The sequence below is a fragment of the Callorhinus ursinus genome, unplaced genomic scaffold, assembly GCF_003265705.2.
Source record: "Callorhinus ursinus isolate GAN/ISIS: 27379988/994484 unplaced genomic scaffold, GSC_fseal_2.0 scaffold75, whole genome shotgun sequence".
Lineage (NCBI taxonomy): Eukaryota > Metazoa > Chordata > Mammalia > Carnivora > Otariidae > Callorhinus > Callorhinus ursinus.
Window position 1 is genome coordinate 5,020,113 of NW_027397137.1, and position 14,825 is coordinate 5,034,937.

The 14,825-nt window shown below is 50.9% G+C and overlaps 1 protein-coding gene across 2 annotated transcripts in view; it reads left to right on the forward strand.

Annotated features, from left to right (window-relative positions):
- Positions 1-239: 239 nt before the first annotated feature.
- The window catches only part of TRAPPC10 (trafficking protein particle complex subunit 10), an 89,543-nt gene continuing 74,957 nt past the window's right edge, over positions 240-14,825 (forward strand). Inside the window, exon 1 of one of the 2 annotated variants that reach the window (XM_025863459.2) lies at positions 240-454. In XM_025863459.2, the coding sequence (XP_025719244.1) occupies positions 388-454 (67 nt within the window). In that variant the 5' untranslated portion in view covers positions 240-387. The remainder of the gene's footprint in view (positions 455-14,825) is intronic. The other variant, XM_025863460.2, reaches the window with a different exon arrangement.

The window sequence follows — 14,825 nt, forward strand, 5'->3', positions numbered from 1 at the left end:
GCCGAGGGAACGCTGCTGTCCGGGGGGGGGAGGGTGGTGCGGCTTCCGGGCCGCGCGGGGCCTCCGCTTCGAGGTGCATGTGGGAGCCCCGCCGGGACTCGCCAGGCCCGCCCTCTGCCGCCCAGCCGTCTTTCGGTCGGAGGGCAGCGCCGGCGCGCGGCCGGGAGGCCTCCCCTTTAAGCCGCGCGCCCCGGAAGCGGTAGCGCGGCGGTGCCGGGGCCGGAAGTGGTGCGGCCGGCGGGCGGCGGCGGGCGGCCGGCTCGGGAGCTGCCTAGCGCGGCCGGGCGGGCCTCCCTGTCGCGGCGCCGCTCAGGCTTGGGCTGGCCCGGCGCGGCCTCGGGGCTGCCCATGGGGCACGGGGGGCCGGGCCGGTGACGGCGGACGCCCATGGACGCCCCTGAGGAGCCGCTGCCGCCGGTGATCTACACCATGGAGAACAAGCCCATCGTCACCTGTGAGTGCCGTGGGCGCGGGAGGGGGCGGCGGCCGTTGCGGGCGGCCCGGCCCGGGCCCTCCCCCCCGCCCCCGGCCGCTTCCCCGAACGGAGGTGTGGCCGGGGCGGCGGCAGCGGCGGGGCCCTTCGCGCCCCAGGGCGACCTCCGACCCCGCCGGGGCGCGCTCGCGGGCCGTGGCGGCCGCCCTCCGACCGTGCGCGCCCCGGGGCGGAGGGCGGAGGGCGGGGCGCGGGGGGGGGCCCCAGGCCTGGCCGGCGGACCGACCTCTCGCTCCCGCACGCCGGACCCCCGGATCCCGCGGGAGGGGGCTCGGGGAGCTCGGACCAAGTTTGCTTGCGCGGCCGTCTTCGCGCGCGCGCGCCTGTGCTTCCCCCAGGAAAGTGCCAAAAAGAGCGCGGGAGCTACGCTGCCACCCGCGGGTGGTGGGTCGGAGCCGTGGAAGCCGCGCGGCCACGGGCGTGACAGCTGCAGGCGGGGCTGGGCTGCGAGTCGCCGCTCGCTCCGGGCGCGCCCCCTCCCGCGTCTTCTCCGCGGGCGCCCGGGCGGGGAGCCCACTTACAGACGCGGCCGCGAGGGTGAGGGGCGCTGCGCCCCCCAGAACGCCCCGCTCTGCAGGGCACGCTCTGGCCAGCCAGGCCGATGCCCCGGCGTCTGGGCGGTCGGTTCGTGTGTGTGCGCGCGCCACCCTTCGGCACGCACACGGGCGGATCGTTCCGCTCTTACAGGGAAAAATTTCCCCTACTTTTTACCCTCGTAACTTGAGGATCAAATACTTAGAAAAGTACGGAGGGCATAGGCAATGTCGAAATGTTGGCGCACATTCTGATGTCTTGCAGACAGGCGTTTCAAACTATTAGGATTTTAGGCCTTGGGAGGTATTCAGTTAATTTTTTTCCTGCGGTCTTCCATGCTTTGAAAGGAAGCACTCTTCCTACGGAAAATCTGGGCGCCCCAAGCCATAGCGGACTGTTCGGTGGGTCTTGAGCACGCCCCTGTTGCTGTGTCTTTTTTTCTTTTTCTAACTAATGGACACACTTCTTCTGTGCTCCTTCTTGTCAGATCCCTGAGAAACTGTGTTTGAGGTTTAAGTTTGTGGCTTCCTATCGAGATGATAAACTTCCTTAGGGATTTGGGCTGTGTCTCCTCTAAATTTGGACACTGGCATAGTTCAGCAAGAGTTCCCCCCTCCCCCCACCCCTGCCGCTGCTCTTAATTTGTCCACTGAATGTCTTACTCCAGACATTGCACCTTGCTCCACCCTCAGCCCAGAGGACAGGGGCATGTAGGGCTGATCTGGAAGAGCCCTGCAGGTGCCACGTGCTTTCCAAGGCCTCAGGGAAGAGGAGCCCTGCCCTGGGTGGTCTTCCTGTTAGGCGTCAGTGTAATCCAGATCCTGGAAATGCCTCCCCCAGCGCCCTGCACCTTGTGAGTGCAGGAGAATCTAATTGTATCTCACGCCCCTTAGCTCAGACAGGTTTCCCTAGGCTTTCTGTAAATACATTTCGGAAGAAGAAGTTTCTAAATCTCATGACTGGGCGGGTGAGTTGTTACCCTAGAAGACAGTGCCGGACTCTCGGACTCTCGGGTTTAGTGTTTACTTTCATGCCCACAAGCGTGGCAGACAGTGAGAGGACACAGTGTCCTTTCCTACAGATTTATTGTGGTAGCTCCTATCTGTGGAGGCGTGTCCTGGTGTGTAAAGCGCGCGGAATCAAGTGTTGTGTGTTCCGACGGCGTCTCTGTCCTAAAGGCCCACAACCTTTGACTCATTGGAGTCTCAGGAAAGAAAGTGGCTTCGGTAAACTTTCAGACAGAGTTAGCTGGGAAAATAAAAAAGAGCCTCTGCACGGGACAGATTTGTTAGCGTTTAGAAAAGCTGGCTTCCCAGTTCACACTTGAAATTACATTTGGGGGTGTCTATTCACGGCTGCAGCTTTGGGAGGCACTTGTCCTGGTTTGCCTTCTTTATCTGTTCCATTCTGCCCTGCGGCCAGTGTTTTGAAGACAAGGCAGTAGGAAAGTTGCTTTTGAAGAATCACCCGGAGGCTCCTTCTTCCTGGGATTTTTGATACTGTGTACATGGTATCTTAGTTTGCAAGATTTTTGTTTTCATAGTCTGTTTGCCTCTTCTCCTGGGATACCTGGCAAGCCGCTGCAGCCCTTTCAAGTCAGGGTTTGTTCTTTTCAGATGAGAGCCCAGTGTGTGCTGGGTTTGAGTTTTCTCCTAGATCGTAGGACACTTTACTTTAAGTGGACCTTTCTTTTTTTTTTTTTTAATGTTTTATTTATTTATTCATGAGAGTCAGAGAGAGAGAGAGAGAGAGAGAGAGAGGCAGAAGGAGAAGCAGGCTCCCCGCAGAGCAGGGAGCCCGATGTGGGACTTGATCCCAGGACTCTGGGATCATGACCTGAGCCGAAGGCAGACGCTTAACCATCTGAGCCACCCAGGCGCCCTAAGTGGACCTTTCTGAGGAGAATGTAGAGTGTGACTGGTTCAAGGAAGTGTAGGAACCATTTACATGTGTGTCACCATGAGAAGAATGGAAAGTCCCCAGAGACTGGGGGTAACTAGAATACACGATTACTTGAAAAGCTTGCTAAGTGATTTTAATAATATTCTGAAGCTACCTAAACATTTTAATGGTCTTCACTCCATCATTAAGAGTTTCTGAACCTGCTGCCCAGCTGCCTCTTCCCGACTACCTCAGCAGGAGATCTCCTTAGACCCAAGACTAGTGAAGCTAGTAAGTACCAGGGACCATCCATGAAATGCTCGGGGTGTCTGCTGAGCGGTTAGTGGTGCTAGTGGTGTGATGAATTACCTACTCACAGCAGTTTGAGTACTTGTAGTATAGTTTATTAATCATGAAAAATGCACAGTGAAACCAGAAACAAATCCAGCAGATTTATTTGATCTAAATTTGTGTTAGCTTAGATTTTTTTTCTTTTTCCCCAAGCACTGGGTCAGTTCTCTGCTTTAGAATAAAGACAGGTTTCTGTTCCAAGGGTATGTTAGGGAAGACGTGTTCCTTTTCCAGCTGTCTCCTTTAGTGGACAAAGTTATTGTAATTCCGCGGATTTGTGGCATTTCTTTGTTGACTGTTGGCATCGTGCCGAAAACAGCACACGCTATCAACACAGATTTTGTATAGTATTTGGAAAATCACAGTGCTCCATGCAAACGATCTGATCTCACCAGTCACTTCTTAGACGGCATTGTTTATTTTTCTGGATCTCTCTATTTGGGGTTCCACATCTGACACTATAAATTGTGAAAGGGGGAAAAGGCAACAAAAATGAGCAGATTTGGGATGCTTTGTACCTGGTTGGAGTTTGATTTTTCCTCTGTAGGTTAAAGTTTTTAAAGGTGCCCATTGTTAATATCCCACCTACCCTGAAAGTGTAGTGCTTGTGATTTAACCACTGTCTGAGTTGAGTCCCAGAAAAGTCACTTAAAATTAGTCTTTTTTTTTTTTTTAAAGATTTTATTTATTAGAGAGCGAGCGGGAGAGAAACAGCATGAGAGGGGAGAGGGTCAGAGGGAGAAGCAGGCTCCCCGCTGAGCTGGGAGCCCGATGTGGGACTCGATCCCGGGACTCCAGGATCATGACCTGAGCCGAAGGCAGTCGCTTAACCAACTGAGCCACCCAGGCGCCCAAAATGTCTTTTTTTCTAACTGATGCACACAAATGCAGAGCTTGGCCCATATTGAGTTCTTAAGCGAGTAGCAAATCAACAGTTGAGACGCAGGAGAAACATTTGTCCTCAGAAACCTCAGTTGTTCCATGACTGAAGGTGCTACCAGATGCGCTTTGCCTGGCGTGATAATGTCGTCTGTGCCTGTGCTGTGCATCCTTAAGCACAGGTGGGGCTTTTATGTGGGACCTAGGGCGCTTCGCCATCTCGTCCTCATCTGGGAACTAGGGATGGCTTTAGTACTGAACTCAGAGGGTCGGCGTGGAGTTGAAAGAACAAATATGGGTAAAGCACCCAGAAGAGGAATCAGTGTGTGCCAAACCGTTAGCTGCTAAGGACTGATTCCTAGACTTCTTTGTTCACATTGCTCTTAGTGTCTCAGCAACTTTTTCACGGCATCTCTAGGTTAAGAAGAATACTTAATAACTCCATTTATTAGTTAGGCCCAAATAATTTTATTAAGTATTATGTCCTAACAGTAGTTATTTGAGGCAAATCATATGCATAAATTAGAAGGAACTTTTTTTTTCCTTCTTAGATAACCACAGTGACCTGCTAATGGGATGGTTGCACCTGTTGGACGTTGCACAACTTCTCTAGCTTGGGAGTCTGATTGGACACTGCCAGTCAGACCTTGTGTCTGACTTGTGTGTGTTTGTTTGTTTTGGTGGTACTTTCCTTTCATCGTAGCAACCACGCTGTTTTGTGATATAATGATGTCCTTGAAAGGAATGTAGCAGGATCTAATATTGAAACTGAATACCTCAGGTGGGGTCGGTACATCTCCAGCATTGCCGTTTTCCTCATAAATTCAGAATACCCCGTGGGGCCTCTGTGGGTTTGCTGTGGCACCCACGTTCCTAGTATATTAACCCAACTCCAGGGTGGATTTGACCAGATAAGGTAAAAGTAAAACGTTCCTTTTTCATTTGAACTTTTGCTTACAGGCCTGATTTACAAGATGTGTTTTCAGAAGTGTTTCTAGTAAAATTTGGTTTATGCAAGTGAAACTCAAGGGTCTGATTTTTGTTTTTAAGTTCTGGTGAATGTCTGAGATAATCAAGCATGGTAGGCCTTACAGGAGCGTCTTTGCCTGGAAAGGAGCGGACAGCAAGGTGGTGGGGCCCCCCCACGGAGAGATGGGAAGAGCCCAGGGCTTCATCTTCGGTGCAAGTGACTGACCGAAGAACTTGTCGTCTAAAAAAGCTTTTTGCCAGTTGTCAGAGCATCTTTTCATGAGGGTTGCATGGTGTCCTGTGTGTGGTCTCAGGGTACGCTCCGATCCCCCTCTGCTGCCTGGGCCTGGGCGCTGCGGACCTGAATCTGGAGGCCAGAGTGGCGGTGGAGGACCCAGGCCCCGGGCTCCCTGGCGTGGCTCTTCCTTCCTCAGGCAGCCTCCTCGCTCTGCTGGCCTCGGAGCTCCCTGGCGGCAGCTGCCCTGCCTCCAGTCCAGTCAAGTCTGCTCGGTAACTGCTCGCCACCTGACTTTATGTGTATTCACAGGGGTTTGGTCTTAACGGGATATTTGTTTTTTAAATAGAAATTGATGACCTTGGGGTCACCTTTGACTCCTCTTTCTCTCACAATTGGCAGTCAGTCTGTCCATGAATGTTGTTTATCTTTGACATTTATCGAGAGGTCAGCCACTTCTCCCCACCTTTACTGTTGTTCCCCCGAATGCAAGCCACCTTTTCCTCACCCTGGGTCTGCTCCTGCGACCTCCAGGTGGCCTCCCTGGTTCCACGCGGGCCTTTTGAAGCGAGTTCTCCATGGGGTGAGGGGCGATGCCCCGAGGGCTCCTGAGAGGCACGCATTCCTCTGCTCTCGGACCCTTCCAGGGCTAGCCACTTTCTCAGCATAACCCTCAAAGACCTTTACATGGGCTACGAGCCCCCGTGACATACAAGCCCTGGTCCTCACCTCCCCACCGCCCTGGCTTCCTGGCTGTGCCTTAACCCCCCTGCAGCCCCTGCAGCCCCTGCAGCCCGCCCCTGCCTGCGCACCCCGCACTGCTCTTCTCGCCCCTCACTGCCTCCCCTTCCCTCCGGGAGCTGCTCACGTACCACCTCCCACACCCCGCTTACTGTTTGGCATACCGTTGACTTGATTCAGTCTTCTTGGCTCAGCACCCCTGACATAAACATTTCTTTTTTCTTTGCTTATTGTCTCTCTCCACCCCTGACCCAGGCTGCCTGCAAGCTGCAGGGCGAGGGTCCGGATTCTCCTGCTCGCTGCTGGGCTTTTAGCACCTGCAGTGGTGCTGGGCACACAGTAGGCGCTCAGCACATATTTGTGGAATAAATGAAATAGATAAATGAGTGAGCGTCTCTCTAAGAGAAATACCGTGCTGTCTTTGATGCTTCCGTAAGTTAGAGGCTTTTGACAGCATAGAGTTACTTTCTTTCAACATGTGTCTCCTTGAGCTAAGACAGCTTTGTGGGAAATGCTAGGAGAGTTTGAACCCTGATCACTCAGACCTGTTTTTAGGTAAACTGCTGTGTGCGTAGTCTTTGTGATATTGCAACATGGCTCTGGAGTTTTTGAATCCAGGGAATACATGTCCATCCAGTAAAAGAAAGAAAGCTAACTGGCATGCTGGGGTCGCAGTCTTTGAACTGGCCCTTCTGAATTGAGTTCAGGTACGCTTTCTTCACTATAAGTCAATAGAAATTTATGGCCAAACCAAAGCATTCTTGGGTTGTGGATTTGGCTTCTGAGATGGTGCAGGTAGGATTGAAGGCCTGCCACCCTGGCCTTTGATGACGCCTTGAAAGAAGATCTGTCTGTACCTTTCAAAACCAACCTGAAACTTTAAAAATGCGTAAATAAAGGAGGAGTAGATTTTTAAAATGAAGAATGGAATCTGGAAGTGGACTTGCTAGAACAGAAGGTAAGAGCAGGTGGAATATTGGAGGCTGCTTCCAGATCGCCCTGTGAAGAGTGCGCTCTGAGGCACGCTCCCCACCCCGAATGGCGCGCAGCGTTGTTCTTTCATCGGTTCACGGAGCTTTCATCCGCGTGCTCTGAGGGCCCTCCACCGTCTGTCCCCAGAGCTGTGCCGCCAGCACCATCGTCTGTCAGGTTCCCTCATGCTCGTTAGCAGGTAATCCCCGCTCGCACCCCCAGGCGTGGGCAACCTCTCTGCTTCCTGTCGCTGTACATTGGCGTTTTCTAGACGTTTCTAGAAATGAGATCCTGTGGCAGGCAGTCTTGTGGCTGGCTTTTTTCACTCAGCAGTGTTTGGAGGCCCCGCATCTTCCTCTGCGGAGGTCGAGCCGTCCCTCTTTCATCTCTGGAGAGTCCGCCGTGCGGGTGGGCCCCGCCTTGTTTATCTCTTCACCAGTCGATGGGCGTTTGGGTTGTTTCCACTTTACGGCTGTTGTGAGTAATGCTGCTGGGAACGTTTGCATGCCTGTGTGTGGGCACCTTTCCCATTCTTCATGGCGAAGATTCTTAGGAGCAGAATTGCTGTGTTGGATGATAAGCTTATGTCTGACTTTTTAAGAAATTGCTAGATTGTCTTCCCAAGTGTCTGTACTGCTTAACATCCCCACCCGCAGTGGATGAGGGTTCCATTGGCCCCATATTCTTGTGGACACACACTTGCCTGTCTCTTTTGTCACAGCTCTACCAGTGGACGGGAAGTGGTATCTGATTTTGGTTTTAATTTGCATCTCCCTCATGGCTAGTGAAGTTGAGCATTTTTGCGTATTTTTATCAGCCATTTGTATATCTTCTTTAGTGACATGTTTATTCAGATATTTTGCCCATTTTTTTTTTAAAGATTTTATTTATTTGAGAGAAAGAAAGAGAGAGAGAGCACGTGAGAGGGGAGAGGGTCAGAGGGAGAAGCAGACTCCCCGCTGAGCAGGGAGCGCGATGTGGGACTCGATCCCGGGACTCCAGGATCATGACCCGAGCCGAAGGCAGTGGCCCAACCAACTGAGCCACCCAGGCGCCCTATTTTGCCCATTTTTAAATTAGATTATCATTGAGTTATAAGCGTTCATATTTGCTGATACATGTCCTTTATCAGAGCCATGATTTGCAAATACTTTTTCCTAATCTTTGGCTGTCTTTTAATTTTCTTAGTGCTATCTTTTGAAGTACATTTTTTTTAAAGATTGTTTATTTATTTATTTGACAGAGAGAGACACAGCGAGAGCAGGAACACAAGCAGGGGGAGTGGGAGGGAGAAGCAGGCTTCCTGCCGGGCAGGGAGCCCGACGCGGGGCTCGATCCCAGGACCCTGGGATCATGACCTGAGCCGAAGGCAGACGCTTAACGACTGAGCCACCCAGGCGCCCCTTGCAGTACATTTTTAATTTTGATGAAATCTAGTTATGTTTGGGGGTGCATTTACCCGATGATGAGTGAAGTTCTTTTTATATGTTTATTGGTGATTGGGCCTCTTCTGAATCATGTGTTCAGCTGTGTTTCTTTGACATTTAAGAGGTATAGCCGAAAACATGTCTAAGACATGAATTGGAATGGCATTAGGAAAAGATGTGCATTCTATTTTTGTACGTTATACCATATGCATTAGTTTCCCAGGGCTGTTGTCACAAATTATCAGAAACTTGCCGGCTTAAAACAAGGGAAATCTCTTCTCTCACAGTTCTGGAGACCAGAAGTTGAAAGTCAAGGTGCTGGTGGGCTGTGTGCTTGCTCCTCCTGCGGCTCCGGGGGAGGATCCTCCTGCCTCTCCCAGCGCCCAGCAGTCTTTGGCGCTCCTTTGGCCTCAGTCTCCGCCTTATCTTCACGTGGCTGCTCTCTGGCTTCACGCCTCTGCATTTGCTCTCCTGTCTCTTATCACGACACTTGTCATTGGATTTAGGGCCCACCCAGATGATCTGGGGTGATCTCATCGGAGAGCCTGAACTTCATTACATCTACAAAGATCCTTTTTCCAAATAAGACCCCATCCCCAGCTTCTGGGGGTCGGGCGTGGACAGATCTTTTCGGGGGCCGCGTTCCTTCCCCACACCACAGCGTCGGCGCTGGCGTCCTGGCGCGTGGCAGCCAGCGTCCACTGCGTGCCTCTGGTTTTATATCGCTGCTTCTATCTTTAGAGGTTTGTCCTCGCTGGGCTCTTGACCAGGGGAACGATTCCTTGGCATCTGGGATTTGGGGCTCTAGATGTTGACACAAGGTGGTATGATCTCTTAGAAATAGTGAACATTTTTTGTAATCTCTCTTTCCTTATTTTCCGCTAGGGAAACAAAGGCCTTTATTTGGCTTCTTGCACTTACGTTCCGTAATATTTTGTTCCTTCATATTATTTTAGGCCCTTGTTTGCAAAACTAAAAAAAACAGTGAGTAGAGAAATTATGAAGAAACTGACAACAGATTTAGACCTTGGTTTCACTGGGAACTGTAGTATGTTTGGAAGGTTTTCTTGTTTTTAACAGATCCTGTTTAGCATTTGGAAGCAATGGCATATATTTTAGAGCTAAAATTTTAGGTGGAGCCTTGGCACTAACAGTAACCCGTTTGGGTAGTAATTTTTACTACCTCATAGCTCACCATTTATGGGCACTTTTAGACCAGCTGGATCAGTAAGTTTCTAAGCACGGAGGTGAACAACAGGATGGGCCGTCAGAGGTCATTTTGAAGATGAAGGCCTGAGAGCCGGCTCCGCTGTGCCTGACCCCTCAGTATGTGATAGCGCAGTGAGGATCAGCATCGAGGTGGGCCTGACTCCTCCTCTACCACAACTTTACAAGCAGCTGGGGAAGCCCACACCATCTGCCCACATGGAAGGAAGGGGGACTTGTCCCTAAAATTTCTCCTCGGGGAAAGCCTTTGCCACAGAGTTAAGTAAAATAAAAATCTAGCTTCCTTGGGTTCAGCAGTCTAAGAACTGAATCAGTCAGCCACACTAGAAATTTCCAGCATAATCTTACCTGTTCTAAAATCGCATTCATATCCTGAGAACATAATCTGACGGCCAGCACTGCTGTTACCTCCGCTGCAGGGTGTGCCGTGCTCCGGGGCCCTGGGTTGTCTGGTGAAGAATATGAAGGGCTCAGGGGAGGCTCCCCGGTCAGCAGGCGCGCACCGCGCACCTGGGCCGGCCGGGTACTGTTGTAGGCTTTGGGTTACCTCCGCCAGCAAAGACCCCAGCCCTGGTAGAGCTTCCAGTCCACTGAGAGGAGGAACACAATAGGCAAAAATAGCGAATTATGTAATCAGCGATCAGTGCTGTGGAAGAAAGAAAAGGATAAGGGAAGTGGGAGAATTGTAGTATTTCACACTTTTTATGTGTTTCACACTTGTTATGATGGAAACTTGCAAATGTGTGCAAAAGTGGAGTAGTATAATGAAACCCCACAAACCTATCCCCCAACTTCGGCATTTGGGAGAGTTGGCCAGTCCTGCTTCCCTCTACCCCGTTCCCTCCAATGCTGCGTGCTTCTGAAGCAGAGCCCGAGCGTGACATCAGGTACCCGCGCGTGCGTGTGTAATGGACTGAAGGTTTGTGTCCCTCCCCGCAGTTCGTGTGCTGGAGCCCTGACGGCCGGTGTGCCGGGGTTTGGAGCCGCGGTCTGTGGGCTGGAAGGGGATGAGGGCTGGGCCCCGAGGATGGAGCCAGTGGCCTTAGGAGAGGAGGCAGAGGGCGCGCCTCCCTCCTCACGCACGCTGAGGAAAGCCCCAAACCAGGACGACGGTAGGCACCTGGAACTGAATGTCCAGCACCTTGATCTTGGACTTCCGGGCTCCAGAACTGGGAGAAAACAAGTTGGTGTTGGTGTTGGAGGAAACTCCGTCAGGGTATTTATTTTGTCCCGGCAGCCTGAGCTGAGACAGTGTGTGTCCCTCAAGACAGCGTATCTCTAAAGGATCAGGACTTTCTAAAAACAACTATGAAACCTTTATCACATCGAAAAAATTTTCCCTAATATCAAATATTCAGCATTTACATTTTCTGTGGGTCTTCAGTGTCTTTTTCTTTTAAGCTCTTTGAATTAATTGGTGTCCAGATAAGGGTTTGAGATCGTGCTCTCTGTCTGCGAACCGCGGGTTTCCCTCCGTCTCCCTTTTGTTTCTGGCAGTTTCCCGAGGAGCCCGGGTTCTGTCCTGTGACCGCGTCATGCTCACTGCCCCCACTCGGCCAGCTGCGTCCCATGGTGCCCTCTGTCCTCAGGGTTCTGTGTCTCCTGGAAGGTGGTCCTTGGAGCCAGAGGCTGGGTCAGGTTCGGGTTGGATGTTTTTGGCAAGACTGTCTCCCGGCTGGGGGCGTCTCTCCACCAGTGGCATGCAGGCTCTGCTGGTGTCTCTCCGATGGGTGCGGCCCTTCTCCTGTCGCTTATGCCCCGTGGGGTCCGGAATGGTGAAATTCTAATGTTACCGTTTTGTCTTCATTTGTTAGTGGAAATGTGTCTGTAGAAAGTGTGTTTGTGGGGGCGCCTGGGCGGCTCAGTCGGTTTAACGCCTGCCCAGGCCCCTGGAATAGAGCCCCACGTGGTGCTCCCTGCTCCGTGGGGAGTCTGCTTCTCCTCTCCCTCTGCCGCTCCCCCTGCTTGTGGGCACGTGCGCTCTTGCTCTTAAATAAATAAATAGAATCTTTAAAAAAAAAAAAAGTGTGTGTGTGTGTTCCTTGCTTATCCAGTGGTGTGGTTTGTGTAGGAAAGGCAGACTAAATGCCTCACTCACTTCCTGTGTATAGTAAGTGGGTTCACTCAAAGTGAGTGTCCTCCAGTGGTGATCAGGTACCATGTTTTTTTTTTTTTTTTAAGTATTATTATAAATTTAAGGATTTAGACCTACCTGCTTTGTTTCAGCCCGTGGCCAGTGCTGTCCTTACCGACGGGCAGGCGGTTCCATCTTTGCCTACTTGGTTGGCCCCCAAGTTGTAGGAATCTGTTGTTCTTTTCTTTTCTCTCTGTTGTGTTATGTTCCAGACTCGTTTCCAGCCTTGGCCCTGGAGTCAGCCATTTCTCCAAGGAACCCCGCTTCTTTTTAGTGGGAAAAGGTTTTTCAAGACCCCAGGCTACCTGCTTGGGCTGCTGGCTGCTGCTGGGTCTTCTTTTTATGGCACAGAGCTGGGAATTCAAAGGTGAAGTACACCGAAAGTTCACACTGGTCTTTGTGATTCAATTTCAGAACTTGGGGGTTTAATGAACTGCTGGATCGTCTGTATCTTCTTCCCTCCCATTTTGTGCATACTGGGGATGACGGAGGTAGGGTCTTCTCAAACTGGAGCTGCATCAGAGTGCCCTAGTGGGCTTGTTAGAACCTGACGCCGGGTTCCACCCCAGTTTCTGATTCTGCAGGCCAGGCTGGGCCTGGGAACCAAGCATTTCTCCCGAACACCTAGCGGGTGCTGTAGGTCCCACTATACGGTCTCTGTCACTCGGCCGTCAACAGTTGACTCGTGAGGACAGATTTAAAATGCTTTCAGTGGTTCTCTGTGGCATTTGGACACCTCCCACCAGGAGCGCACAGTCCGACGGGCAGCCTTGTCCCAGCTCTTCCCTGTGGCTGCGCTGCTAGCCATGCGTGCATTTAACTCCATTTGTTTTCTTTTTTTCTGCTACTTTTAGGGAAAGCTTTTTTAAAATGTAACTTTGTATTATAATTATATAAAACATTTACATGCTTTCAAAACCAGATCTTCCACGCAGCAGCGGGTTATATAGCTTAGATTTCTGTCCTCCCTATACCCTGACCCTTCCCTCACCTAAATATAATCCTGCCATAAAGAAAAAAAATTCATATGCATTTGTACTTCCCTTTCTTAGATAGGAGATTACAGACCAAGACACATCCCCCTCCCCTCTTTTTCTCTCAACATTTCCTGGAGGTCTTTCCTGTTGCTTTTTATAGTCCTGTAGAGCTCCTGTTACGGGGACTGTGGATGCTCCGTGCTTTATTTATTCTATTCCAGTCCTGTCCGTGGAATTGGAGGGTTTGGTCTTTTGTTCTTTCAAATAGTCCTGAATCAAATGGCCTTGTGGTGTGTCTGTTGGGATGGATTCCTTCAGGGATTGCTGGGGCTGTGGTAAACTCTTTAATTTTGCCAGGTATTGCTAAATTCCCCGCCGTAATGGTGAGCCTTTTGGAAGCTGCAGCTAGACCTCACTGAGAAAGTGGTCTTTGGGAGCCCTGGGGAAAAGAGAGGTTTTAGGGAGCCCGGCTCTCCAGAGCCCCAGGGCAGGGGTTGGGCCTGGAGCAGGCAAGATCCCTTGAACTTGTAAATGCTGTGATTCAAACTGCTACAATCATCCTATATTTCCTTTATTTAAAAATCTGTAAACCGTTAAAGGGCTGATTCTTTGGTGCTCTTATATTTAGATGCACCCATCCAGTCCTTCGTTTTCTGTTTCAACTCCTCAGTTTTAGGTTGTATTTGGTCTCTGACCCCCGAGAACGGAGAACAGGACTGTTGGCCTCCTGGTTAGAAGTGTTTACTTAAATCTTTTGGTGCTCTTGGTGTGTGCTGAATTGTCTTTCATGTTGAAAAAGAAAAAGACTTTGGGACTTCATATCTTGTGATTGGTCTCTCTGTACAGGCTTTGGTTCCTTTTCTGCAAACTCCCACAGCATATAATTTGATTATCGCTAACATATACTATAATTTTTCCCCTTTGATCACACCCCGGGGGGAGTAATTGTTACCAGAGACTGGCTGCTAGGAGAGAGAGAAGCAGCCTGGGAGGGTGACCATGTGCACGTGGCGCCACGGTGAGGGTCAGGGGCAAAGCTGGAAGCCAGAAGGAGTAGGCATCACTTGACTGCCGGCAGTGAAATGGCAGGACTTACTGGAACGTGATCGAAAATGGGCGTTTTGGCAGGACAGCTGACAATCAGATAAAGGCGACCCCCATCATCCTCATCATGTTGACTGTAGGAATTACTTTTCTTTCAACTTGGCCTCTGCAGGACAGAGCTGAGGGAGGGCTCACTTGTTTCTTCTCAGATATGTGCCTCGCGATAAAGGGAGGGCAGTGTGTATACACAGAAACAGGAGTCTGTTGCCCAGTAATTTTAGGGCACAGACTAAGCCTTGGCTTCTACTTCTAGAATTTGGATAACACCTGGATCTTTTTGTTTTTTGTCATGAATCTCACTCCCCACCTCCCAACCCCAAATGTGAAAGCCTTTTCTTTTTTTTAAAGATTATTTATTTAACAGAGATAGCACAGCTAGGCAGAGTGGCAGACGGAGGGAGAGGGAGAAGCAGGCTCCCGCGGAGCAGGGAGCCCGGTGCCAGGCTCCATCCCAGGACCCTGGGACCATGACCTGAGCCGAAGGCAGCCGCTTAACGACTGAGCCCCCCAGGCGCCGTGTGAAAGCCTTTTCTGTGCAGATACTCTGGGAGGACCAGTGGCGAGGTTTTCCGTCTTCCATGATGACGCATTTGGTTTTCCCCATGAAAGAGCTACCAGTTTGACGCATTACTTACTTTTCATTACTGTGCTGATGTTGTACAAGAAGTATAGCAAATGCGCTTTACACGTGTGTGAGCAGGTTGACCTGACTTCCCAGCTTGTGACCTTAGATATTTTTATCATTCATTTGAAAGTCTGTTTTACCAAAAGCTGTTGAGGAACAATTCATTCATGGTGGTCTGTGGGCAGGTACATGCATCGTTAGGGTTAATGACAGGGCTCTCTTTAACCCTTGTTTTCAAACAGGAATGCACTGCCCCCCCCCCCCCCCCCCCCCCCC